The sequence below is a fragment of the Labeo rohita genome, chromosome 19, assembly GCF_022985175.1.
Source record: "Labeo rohita strain BAU-BD-2019 chromosome 19, IGBB_LRoh.1.0, whole genome shotgun sequence".
NCBI classification, from domain to species: Eukaryota; Metazoa; Chordata; class Actinopteri; order Cypriniformes; family Cyprinidae; genus Labeo; species Labeo rohita.
In genome coordinates this window covers 4,785,128-4,798,228 of record NC_066887.1, presented here as the reverse complement: position 1 = coordinate 4,798,228, position 13,101 = coordinate 4,785,128, and the positions used below count along the sequence as shown (strand labels likewise).

General features: G+C 35.6%; 1 protein-coding gene across 2 annotated transcripts in view; it reads right to left on the bottom strand.

Annotated features, from left to right (window-relative positions):
- Positions 1–2,138: 2,138 nt before the first annotated feature.
- The window catches only part of rnf19a (ring finger protein 19A, RBR E3 ubiquitin protein ligase), a 43,204-nt gene continuing 32,241 nt past the window's right edge, over positions 2,139–13,101 (bottom strand). Inside the window, exons 8-10 of one of the 2 annotated variants that reach the window (XM_051136293.1) lie at positions 10,063–10,276; positions 6,959–7,102; positions 2,139–5,240 (exon numbers count right to left, since the gene is read on the bottom strand). In XM_051136293.1, coding sequence (XP_050992250.1) covers positions 4,523–5,240; positions 6,959–7,102; positions 10,063–10,276 — 1,076 coding nt within the window. In that variant the 3' untranslated portion in view covers positions 2,139–4,522. The remainder of the gene's footprint in view (positions 5,241–6,958; positions 7,103–10,062; positions 10,277–13,101) is intronic. The other variant, XM_051136294.1, reaches the window with a different exon arrangement.

The window sequence follows — 13,101 nt, the reverse complement described above, 5'->3', positions numbered from 1 at the left end:
TTTTGTGTTTATAATGAGGACTGTTATTATATTTACAGTAATTCAAATGTATGGGGTCATTATGATTTTTAGGAAATTACTTTATTTCAAGGATGCATTGAATTGATCAAAAAAGACAGTGAAGTACTTTTTTACAGTAAATTATTTTAAAATAAGTGTAATAACATTCATTTACAGAGTTTTAAGCATGTTGGTGGTTTTCACTGCTACAGCTTCAGTGTTGTTGAGATGCGGATATGTCTTGTTGCCCCAAATTTAAAAAGACTAAATGAAAATGACACAGTGGACATTGTTATTTTGGTGAGTAAATACCACATTTACTCATGCAAATGGAAGAAATGTAAACCCTACTTTACTATATTTCATAGATTTTGTGAGAATATTTCAAAGTTTACTTAAAAAAAAACTAATTCTAGAAAAGTTGGGACATTTTGTAAAATTATAAAATCTATGATTTGTTCATTCTATTTAACTTTTATTGAATTGACAAAAGTACAAAGAAAAGACTGGGTGGGATTTAATTTAATGATATTCTAATGGACTGCGTTATGACATCACTGCATGTGAAAAACAAACGTTGTAGTCCAAAGAAGCCGTTTGTTGTAGTTCTTAAGAAGGGATTTTTTAAAAACGAAATATCTCCTTTTGAAGTGGACTTTGAGATTTGAAAGTTTGTAGATCTTTTTTATGCCCAAAGATACACACCACAAACTGACTAAAATTCAAAAAGTGAAAAAGTATAATAGCACCCCTTTAAACTGCACATTTATTTGTTGTTATAATAAATCTATGTTCGATTATTTCTTATGGACACAAAAGGTACAGATTTCATGAAATGCCCCATAACAAGTGTTTCATAAATGCAAATACCCACCTTATTTTTCACAGTAAATTTGTAGATTTTTTGTGCAAGGTCTCTAGTCTCATCCACGTCCAGCTATTTTTAGCTGTACAAAACAGCTGGTTTTGCTGCTAGATATTGCAAATTGGTGTGTCTTACCATATTATTTTAATGTATTATCTGAATTATAAACACACTGGTTTAGTGCAAAGTTTTCATTGCACGTTGTCAGAATTCTGATTTATTTTATAGTTTTATAGTTTATAGTTTTTTCTTAGTATTCTAAGTTTATATCTGAAAATTCTGACGTTTTTCTCAGAATACTGATATATTTCTCACAAATTCTGAGTTTATATCTCAACATTCTGACGTTTTCTTAGAATTCTGAGTTTAAATCCCTCAAATTCTGACTTTTTTTCTTAATTTCTTATTTATTTCTAACAAATTCTAAATTTATATCTCAAAATTCAGACTTTTTTTCCCCCAGAATTCTGAGTTTATATTTCAAAATTCTGTTTTTCTCAAAATTCAGATTTATTTCTAACAAATTTTGACTTTTTTTTTACTTATTTTAATGTATTATCTCAATTTTAAACACTGGTTTAGTGCAGTTTTCATTTACTGCACGTTTATATGCCACAAATTATGACGTTTTTCTCAGAATTCTGATTTATTTCTCACAAATTCTGAGTTTATATCTCAACATTCTGACATTTTCTTAGAATTCTGACTTTTTTTCTTAGATTTCTTATTTCTAACAAATTCAGACTTTTTTTCCCCTAGAATTCTGAGATTATATTTCAAAATTCTGTTTTTCTCAGAATTCTGATTTATTTCTAACAAATTCTGACTTTTTTCTCAGAATTCTGAGCTTATATCTAAAAATGTTCTCAGAATTCTGATTTATTTGACAAATTCTTACTTTTTCTCAGAATTGATTTCTCACAAATTCAGACTTTTTTTCCCCCTCAGAATTCTGATTTATTTCCCACAAATTCAGACTTTTTTCCTCAGAATTCCGAGTTTATATCTCAAAATTCTACTTCCCTATCCCCCTTTTTCTTACTGTAAGAGTGTGCGCAGCCATTTGAAAATTTAATGGGTTTGGCTTCCGGTCTGATCTGCGTCCAGCTATTTTTAGCTTACAAAACAGCTGGTTTTGCCACTGAATATTGCAAATTGGTGTGTCTTACCATATTATTTTAATGTATATTATCTTAATTATGAACACACTGGTGTGTAGATCTTACATCTCAACAGCCGTCAGTTGTTTGTGAGCAAACACACAGACCACACATTTGGATCCATGTTTTTATTTTCATTTAGATATGCATTTTACACGCATATTATAAAGCAAATATACAAATATCAAGCTGTTTTGAACAAGTTAGAAATCAATCGGCCCTAGCCTCTGAAGTAATATTCGTACAGATATGGGCAGGCTCAAAACATACGAAAAAAAAGAACACTAAAGAAATAGAAGGAACAAAAAACAAAGCAGCTTGTGGCATTGGATCAGTCCCGAGAGATTACTGAGCAGCACCAGAACGGCAGCTAAAGAGACCAACAGAAATGAAGGATGACCAGTGCAAACACACGCGACCAGAGCCTGGAGTCCGAGGAGGCGGCGGCGTATGTAAACTGTGTGAGAGAGTGTTGAAGTGTGCAGGAGTCGTCGTCAGTGAGCCTGAGTGCTGTCTTTGGTAGGCGGTTGGATGTGTAGTCCCCAATAACATAGGGACGCTAGGAAACGATGCTGCCAAGCCGCCTCGCTAACATTCAATGCAGCCTCATCCGGTACGTTTGAATTCATAAGACACAAACCGGAAAAAAACATTTTTAATATGATCCAAAAGGCACCATGAGTCAATACATATACAAAAAAAGAAAAATAATTGGTTGAAATGACCTGAAAGTGATTACCATCATAGCCTTTACAATGAAAGTAGTTGACTTTTTTTTTTTTTTTTTTAAAGGATGCAAATCTTTTCGATTCATAAATATAAACATTGCATCCACAACAGCCATTGAGAATTATCAGTGGACTTGGCTTTGCAAGGACGACTTAATTTGTTTTTTTTAACATGCCAGACTCGCTTCTTCCCTTAAAAAGGGTTTGGTCAAGTTCCCTGTCCTACCAGCAGGGGGCACGACACGGCTTCATTCAGCTCTTTACCGGCTCTTGTACCCACACACAGGGCTTGAACAAATCTACTTTTCCCAAAAATGGAAAATAAGCAGTAACACCAGATGCTAGAAATGAAAAGAAGTCCCAAAAAAATAAAAACACAATCATGTACAAGAATCACTGCTGTGAAAGGGAAATCTACTATTGCCTGGTCCCTCATTGGCTCATCTTGTATGAACATCTCAATAAGGGCTTTGGATCCCTTCAGACTTCCTCGTTGCCTCTGAAAAGTCGCAGATTCCTCCAACTAAAGCTATATGCTGGCTAACTGAGAGTATATGTGTGTAAATGTGTAGTGAAGGTGCCTGAATACACGGGTCAATCACATGGCATCTGACAGAAACACGTCAAAGTCATATTTCAGCCCAAAATTAGACAGTAAGAAGTTACATTTAAAGAAAAAATGATTTGTGACATTTTAAATGAAAATTAAGCACATTTCCCCTCCTAAAATCCATTTTTATTACTGTAAAGCAAATAGAAAACATTTAAATCAACGTAGCATTTGTTGTACTGACATTATGCTAATTTATTAGTTTTTTTTTTTACAGTAATACAGAAACAAAATACTGTTTTAGAGTATTAGGAATCTATTCTGTGATTTCAAAATAACAACAACAACAATAATGTCTTAAAAAGCAAAGTCTGATGTATTACAACAAAGAGAAAGAGATAAAAATGTGCTTAAAGGAACAGTTCACCCAAAAATTAAAACTCAGTCATCTTTTACTCATCCTCATGCTGTTTCAAACCTATGAGTTCATAAAACACATTTTGATGACTGTTGGTAAACAAACAGTTTTGGACCCCATTCACTTCCATTGTATTTTTCAACAATGAAAGTCAATGGGAACCAAACTTGTTTGGCTACCAATGTTCCTCAAAATATCATCCATGTTGCATAAAAGAAATAAACAAATCTGAAACAGCATCAAAGGAGTAAATGATGACCGAATGTTCATTTTTGGGTGAACTGTCCTAATAATTACCATCAAAATGTCACAAATCAAACCAGTCCTGTATGGTAGGAATGATACTTCCCTTCTTTCCTTTTAATTTCAGGGTGAAAAATGAGCTGGACGTGGTTGTGTGTGTTTTCAACGCACTCGTTCCTCATTAGCGAGGCTTTTTTGTTTTTTTTTGTTTTTAAAAGCACAGCGACCCTGAACACTGAAATAGAGGCATGTGTGATTGACAGCTACATCATTTTAATCATCATCATCAGTATCTGTGCATCACTTGCCGCCTTACATTCATCTGTTGACTTTCTGAATCTCATCCGAGCTTCGGTTCCAACCGCAAGCAACTTTGGTCACGGCGAGCTTTCTGAAGCCTCGAGGCGCATCCTGCGCTTGACCAGTGTAAATAGTGGCGTTCCTTCTTCGACATTCAAAAAAACCCCAACCAGCCGGGACGTTAAACTTCCGTGAGCTTTAAAATCTTCCGTTGTGTGCAATCCTTGGTAATAAAGTGGGTTGTGAAAGCTAGTATGGTTATATCTCAGTTTGAATGCAGGCGTTACGCACAGGACTAGTTGGCTGAGGAAGGTTGTTATTGCGTTCTTTAGGCGAGCTCTGGCCCGCGTCAGCCGCGCATATTAAACTCACGTTCTCCTCCGCAATGTAGCATAGCGGGCGCTCCGCCGCCCCGTCGGGGGTTAGAGGGGCGACCGCAGCTTGCGGGAGGCTCCCGGCAGCGGGACAGTTCTCCAGCCGGTCGTTCTCGACTTCTGGAAGCGGGCTGACCGCTCCGCCCGCGTTGGGATGTCTGACGTGGGACTCGTAGCAGGGTGGTCTGCAGGCATCCAGGTCGGAGCAGCTGAACTCTGAGAAGTGGCTGGAGTGCGAGTCGGCCACGGACGGCAGGCTGCCGCTCAGAGAGGGCGAGTCTAACTCGCTGGAGTTGGTGCTGCGGCGCTCTAGGAGCTGGGCGTCCATGTCTTCTCGCGTCTCGTTGATCTTCGTGCCGCCGCTCTTTTTGCGCAGCTTGCCTTTGCTTTTTTTCCCGGAGGAGGAGGAAGAGGTGGAGGACGGCTCCTTGGCCCAGCGAGAGGTGACGCATTTGCCCTCGTGGGGACAGCCGGAGGGGCAAACGCCGGCTCCGTGTCCTCCGCTGCTGCCGTCGTCCATGCTGCTGCTGCCGCTGTGGTGCCTGAGCTTCCCTCGCTTGGATTCCACATCCACCTGCACCTCCATACTGTTCCCGTCCCTGCTGCAAAACAAACAAAGTCAGCTGTTAAAGGAAAGCTCACTTCTAGAACAAAAATTTACCAGTGTTGGTGGTAACGCATTACAAGTAACATGAGTTACGTAAAAATGTTACTTTTTTCAAGTAACTAGTAAAGTAACGCATTACTTTTGAATTTCTAAGAAAATATCTGAGTAACTTTTTTAAATAAGTAACACCAGTTACTTTTTCCCCCCCATTTACTGACTGACAAGTCTCCTGTCGGGAAATTGGGAGTAAACATGATGTTACTATATTCTAGACTAAATGTGAACATGCATTAATTCATCTCACTCACAAAAAACAGATTCAGTATTCCTCAAAATGAATAAAAACAGTGAAATGCAAACTCAGAACTCAGAATAATTAAATATGTTAAATAAAACAAATATCCTTTATGTATTTAATCCCATTTTATTAACTAGTGTCTTTGCTGTTGACTTTCGATGATGCAATTCAACCATACTAAGAAGAAAAAATTACTTTAGATAAACTAACATTTGTGCTTCGTTTTTTTTTTAATAGCTGAAGAGTGATCTCCTGCATAAATGTACTTTTCTTTCATCCTAAGATGAATTCATTTCACTTTTGATGTACAAAGGCTTTTACATTAGAATTGTTTTATATTAAAAACAAAGAAGCAAACCCTGCCCAGATTTAAAGTAATGCAAAAGTAACGCAACGCATTACTTTCAATAAAAGGTAACTAAGTAACGTAATTAGTTACTTTTTCAAGGAGTAACGCAAAATTGTAATGCATTACTTTTAAAAAGCAACTTTCCCCAACACTGCTCACCCCATTGTCATCCAAGACATTCGTCTTTCTTCAGTCATAAAGAAATTATTTTTTGAGGAAAACATTTCAGAATTTTTCTCCATATAAATGGACTGATATGGTGCCCCAAACATCCAAAACGTAGTTTAAATGTGGTTGTAAACAATCCCAGCTGAGAATGAAGGGTCTTATCTAGCGAAATAATCGGTTATTTTCATAAAAATAATACAATTTCTATACTTTTTAAATGTCAACCGCTCATCTTGTCTTACTCTGCCCGAACTGTTTTTTTTTTTTTTTTTACAGTTCATGACAGTTAGGGTTTGTCGAAAAACTCCCATCTCATGTAATCCCTCAACTTTAAAATCTTCCTATATCACTGTTTTGTTAAGGGTGTTTGATCATCTTTGCATGTTCACTTTGCAAAGACTGTGTCGGTACTTCTGCAGTGATGTAGGATGATTTTAAAATGATTTCTGAAGTTGAGGGAGAAAATATGATTGGAGTTTTTCGACATACCCTAACTGTCTTGAGTCAGAATACACAGTTCAGGGAGAGCAAGACAAGACAAGCATTTGAGATTAAAAAGTTTTTAAATTGTATTTTTTAATATATTTGTTTTGCTAGATAAGATAAGACTCTTCTTCCTCAGCTGGGATCATTTACAACCACATGTGAGATCATTTGAAGCCGCATTTAGACTGCATTTTGGCATCATTGAAGTCCATTATATAGGGAAAAATGCTGAAATGTTTTCCTCAAAAAACAATTTCTTTACGACTGAAGAAAGAAAGACATGAACATCTTGGATGACAAGGGGGTGACATTATCTGTATATTTTTGTTCTGGAAGTGGACTTCTCCTTCAGTGACAGCTCAACCTCAATCACTGAGCTAACTCATATTTGTTTGGTTGTATGAACACAGACCTGTCCAGAGGCAGGTAGGCGTTGAGAATGGATCCAGCCATTGCTTTGGTACTAGCATTGTCACTGATTGTCCCCAGACTGACTGTGCCGGACTCCCCGCTCAGACTGCAACGCTCCTTTTGAACATCAGCTTGAACCTCCAACCTGAAAGACCCAAGCAGCACATTTAAAACCCAAATGTTAACACATGCAATTTGTCTGTTCAGACCAATGCGTTAAAAACAGTAGACGAGCTGAATGAATGTGACACTTATTTTTGGAGAAACAGAAATACCCCAGTTAGTCCGATACACAAAAGGGTTTAAGTTTCTAAAACCAGCTTGTCACAGAGAAAAGAGAAGTCAAACTGTATTTACATGTTTTCAAACAGCTGTTGAGATTTTTGTAGTGGTTGGACATAATTAGCAAGGCCAAAATTTATTGTAAATCATTTTTTTAGATTACCTGCTGGCGTGGACGATATGACCAAAATTTTATATCATGATACAGTCAAAAGTTTTTGAACAGTAAGATTTTAATGTTTTTTGTTTATTTTTTTATTAAATCCAAAGTACAGCAAAAACAATACAATTTTGAAATATTTTTACTACTTAAAATAACTGTTTTCTAAGTAAATATATTTTAAAATGTAATTTATTCCTGTGATCAAAGCTAAATTTTCAGCATCATTACTCCAAACTTCAGTGTCACATGATCCTTCAGAAATAATTCTAACATGCTGATTTGCGGGTCAAAAAACATTTCTGATTATTATTATTATTATCATAAATATTTATAGCAGTTGAATACATCTTTTCAGGATTCTTTGATGAATGGAAAGATCAGCATTTATATGAAATAAAAGCTTTAACATTATACACTATACCATACAAAAGCCATTTTTTGGAAAAGAAATTATAGAAATTAATACTTCTATTTAGCAAGGATGCTGTAAATTGAAAAGTGATGATAAAGACATTTATAATGTTACAATTTTGTCACAATGCTACAATTTTCTAAAAGATTTCTATTTCAGCTGTTTCAGCTGAACTTTTCTGAAGGATTATGTGACTGGAGTAATGATGCTAAGAATTCAGCTTTGAAATCACAGGAATGAATTACATTTTTAAATATATTCAAATACAAAACAGTTAATTTAAATAGTAAAAATAATAAAAAAAAAAAAAAAAAAAAAAAAAAAAAAAAAAAAAAAAAGTGTTACTGTTTTTGCCGTACTTTGTATCAAATAAATGCAGGCTTGGTGAGCAACTTGTTTAAAAAAAAACAAAAAAAAAAAACAACAACATTACAAATCAAAAGTGTTTGGACAGTAAGTTTTTAGTTTTTAGTGTACATCACAATATAGTTATTTTTGCTTTAAATAAGGTCTTTCATGATATCAATTTTTCATACCACAGAAATTTCATAATTCTTGTTACCAGTGTCAGTCCAAAAAAAAAAAAAAAATACTGCCAAAAATCAAAAAAAAAAAAAAAAAAAAAAAAAAAACTTGAGCTCACTGAAGTAATAGGACAAAAAAGAAAAAACTACAGCTGAACAGATAAATAAGAAATGCTGAAATAACTAGAATGCAAAATAATAAGAATGCAAAAATAACTGGTGTTAAACACTTCTGCACTCTATGAGCATAGTCTTTCTCTCTGACAATCGCTCAGACGGCCTGCGCATATAACGAAATGAATTCTTTCCCTGCTGATTGTGTATCAACCAGGGGTAGAAATTAACGAGGGCTTATGGCAATAATGCCCTGTTACTAAATAATGTTTTAAAGCTTTTGCCTCAGTTTATTTTATGAACCAATTCCCTCTATGAACTAGTCGCTTACTGTTATATATTACTATCACACTGGCTTTGTTCTGCAAGACCATATTCTAGATTCCTTAAAGGGGTCATCGGACGCCCATTTTCCACAAGTTGATATGATTCTTTAGGGTCTTAATGAAAAGTCTATAATATACTTTGGTTAAAAATTCTCAATGGTTGTGTAAAACAACACCCTTTTTAACTTGCCAAAATCAGCTCTGCAAAAATCATCCCATTCTGAGTGATTGTTCCTTTAAAAGCAAATGAGCTCTGCTGGCCCCGTCCCTCTCTTCTCTCTGCTGTTTGGAGAGATTGTTTACTTTAGTCGACAGGCATCTGAGAATGGCTTGATTTGAAATTATTTTCATAGATTAATTAAAAACCACTGCATGGATTTTTACCATTATAGGGTAGATTTGTACATACACTGCCAACACACATTAATGTACAAACAACATGTAAAAGTGAAATTTGCATCCGACGACCCCTTTAATCTGACTGCATACCTAAACTAACTACCTTACAATTATTAAGCAGCAAATTAGGAGTTTGAGGCAAAAGTCGTTATTAATAGTGAGAACTGATTCCCAAACTAAAGTGTGACCATTTATTCATATACTGTCAGCATTCAGCAAATATGCATTTTAAACATGTCTTTGAATATCTATTTAAATCTCACAAACTTCAACAAATCCAACTGTCAGATAATCAAGTGTGCACAGGCTGTAAAAAATGTGTGTACTCTGCACGTGACTGACTGTCTGTCCATGTGAAGGATCTTTTATCTTCCTCTGCTATTCACTGTCGCCTGGCTAAATACTTTTGTTCATGAGCGCCACCAAGTCGTGGCTTTTTATAACAGCAGAGGTTCTGGGCATGAGACCAAAACATCAATCTTATATTGGCTGGCTAGTTTTCTTGCAGTGCAATGGAAAAGACATTAAAACACCCCTATGTTTAAAAAAAACTAATAATAATCTGGTGCCTTGACCAGTGTTTCTTAACCCTGTTCCTGTCCCTGTTCCTGTACTTGCATGTTTCTTTAATCAAATACATTTGATTCAGGTCATCAGCTCATTAGCTGAGACACAGAACATGTGCCGAATTGGGGGCTTCATGAACACTGGTCAGTCTGAACAGACATATTAACAGCTGTTTGTTCAAATTAATATGTTTATTAGTCTTTTTGGATTGTGGTGGATGTTTTGCATTTTGAACTTTAGAGTATGTCCACACTAATTCAACGCCATTTTTGGTCAATAATTGTGCACAACATGACATGTAGGCACTATATCACTGACCTGTTAAAGCAGTTGACCATGGCACTTCCTGACAAGCTGCCAGTGATGCTGGCTCCTGCGAGGGCCATAGTGCTGGCGTTCTCACTCAGGTTGTCTCTCATTGCTCCAATACGCTCCATGTGGCTCCCGCTGGCACTCAGGCTGCCGGTCAGTCCCCCTACACTGCCCTCGCCGATACTGGGGTTATGCCTGGTCTCTGCTACCGAAGTGGTGTCTGACAGAAAAGAACAGATAGAAAGGGGTCATTACAGCAGTTCATAAAAGTGTGAAGCATTCTCGAAAACATGTACAATTTTTCATCCATGTTTTAATTTAAATGTAAACCTCTGTTGCACATCATTTTGTTTAAAAGATCAATTAGATTATTAAGGTTTTGTGCATTCTTTTTGTTATCAGCACTGTTGATAATAAACTTATCGTAACGTATTCAATCATAACACAGAATCCAGAAATTGAGACAACACAATACACAAAAATATATACAGCACTACTATTGATAAAACATTTTTTTTTTTTGCAATAATTGCAACTTTTTAATCTCACAATTCTGACTTTTTTCTCACAATTGCAAAGTTATATATTGCAATTCTGATAGAAATTTACAATTGTCACAATTTTGACTTTAAAACATGCAATTGCAAGTTAAGTCAGAATTTATACATCAATGAGTTTCTCACAATTCTAAGAAAGAAGTCAAAATTACAAGAAAAGGTCAGAATTGTGAGATACAAACTTGCATTTATGAGAAAAAAAACTTGCAATTCTGACTCTCTCTCAAATGCAAGTTAGTATCTCACAATCCTGATTTCATTTCTTAGAACTGCAAGTTAATATCGCAATTCTGATTATGGCAAGGCAAGGCAAGTTTATTTATATAGCACATTTCATACACAAAGGTAATTCAAAGTGCTTTACATAAAAGGAAGTAAAATAATCATAAAAACAATAATAAAAACAATAGCTCACAAAAGAGGCAGTAGAATAATCATAAAAACAATAATCACAACAATAAAACAAAAAAAATTTAAAACTTTTTAAATTATTAAAAATGGATTTAAAATAAATTTAAGACAGTTAAAAATAGAAAAGGATTATACGTAGTGCAATCAGTTCGGATGTAGCACAGTGCTCATTCAGTAAACGCACAGCTAAACAGATGAGTTTTGAGTCTAGATTTAAATGTAGCTAATGTTTTAGCACATTTGATCTCTTCTGGAAGCTGATTCCAACTGCAGGCAGCATAATAGCTAAAAGCGGATTCCCCTTGTTTTGTGTGAACCCTTGGTGTTTCTAACTGACTCGATCATAATGATCTGAGTGGTCTGTTAGGTTTATATTCAGTGAGCATATCTGCAATGCATTTAGGTCCTAGGCCATTGAGTGATTTATAAACGAGTAAAAGTACTTTAAAATCTATTCTAAAAATAACTGGAAGCCAGTGTAGGGACCTGAGGACTGGTGTGATATGCTCAGATTTTCTGGTTCTAGTCAGAATCCTGGCAGCAGCGTTCTGGATGAGCTGCAGCTGTCTAATGGTCTTCTTGGGAAGGCCAGTGAGGAGACCATTACAATAATCCACCCTGCTTGTGATAAAGGCATGAACAAGTTTCTCCCAAGTCTTGACTGAAAACAAAACATCTAATTCTTGCAATGTTTTTGAGATGATAGTATGCTGATTTAGTTACTGCTTTGACATGACTACTGAAACTAAGGTCTGACTCCAGAATCACACCAAGAATCCTGACTTGGTTTTTAGTTGTTTGACCCCTAGAGTCAAGGTATGCATTCACCTTAAGAACTTCCTCTTTGCTTCCAAATGCAATGACCTTTCTCCTTGTTTAACTGAAGGAAGTTCTGGCACATCCAACTGTTCATTTCATCAATGCATTGGCAGAGGGAATCAATGGGGCTGTAGTCATTTAGCGATAAGGCTAGGTAAATCTGGGTATCATCAGCATAGCTGTGATTATAACTCGCAATTGCAAATTTATTTTGCGTTTTGAAAAAAAAAAAAAAAAGTTAGAATTGCGAGTCTCACAATTCTGAGAAAAAAGTCAGAATTGAGAGAAACTAATTTTTCCTCTCACAATTCTGATTTTATAACTTGCAACAGTGAGTTTATCATAAGTATATTCTAACATTTCTCAGAAATGCACGTTTTAATTTAAAAGTAAACCCCTGCTGTACATCATTTTGTTAATCAAAATTACATTTGATTAAATTTTACAATATCAATATCAATTATATTAAAGTTTTGTGCATTCTTTAGATTAATAGCATTTTTGAAAATTACATTGAGTCAGAATTGCAAGATACAAACTCACATTTGAGAGAAATAAACTTGCAATTCTGACTTTTTCTCTCAAATACAAGTTTGTATTTTGCAATTCTGACTTTTTGTTTCGAAGAACTGCAATATAAACTCGCAATTCTGACTTATGCAATTCTGAGGAGGAAAAAAAAGTCAGAATTGTGAGATAAAAAGTCACAAAAAGTCACAATTTTTTATTCAGTGGCAGAAACAGGCTTTCGTGGATTACACTTTATTTTTGATTATTCAACTTTTGGCATTTTTCTTGAAAGGACAGTGGAGATATGACAGGAAGTAAGTGGGAGAGAAAGGGGGCAGAGGGTCGGGAAAGGTCCACAAGGCAGGACTCGAACTCGGGACTCCCGAAGCGCAACTGCACCATGTGCCGGCACACTGCCCACAAGGCTATCGGTGCAGACGATTATTCAAATTTTTATTACACCATTAAAACAGAACTCAAATTAAAATAGAAAACACGTAAACGTCGCCTCTAGCTTACACTGTACATTAAGACAAAAGCTACTTGTTCCCAGAGTTACCTGAGCTTCACAGGAATTATTCTGTGCTTGAGAAACCAAGCTACTTGATCCCTGAGTTACAGTATTGTGTCTGGAAAAGGATAAACTCAAGGACTCTAGATATGACTCACATTCAATGCAAGTAAATCTGACACAATCTAGCACACCCACTCTACACTAGAACACATTTCACACATTTGCATTAAACAT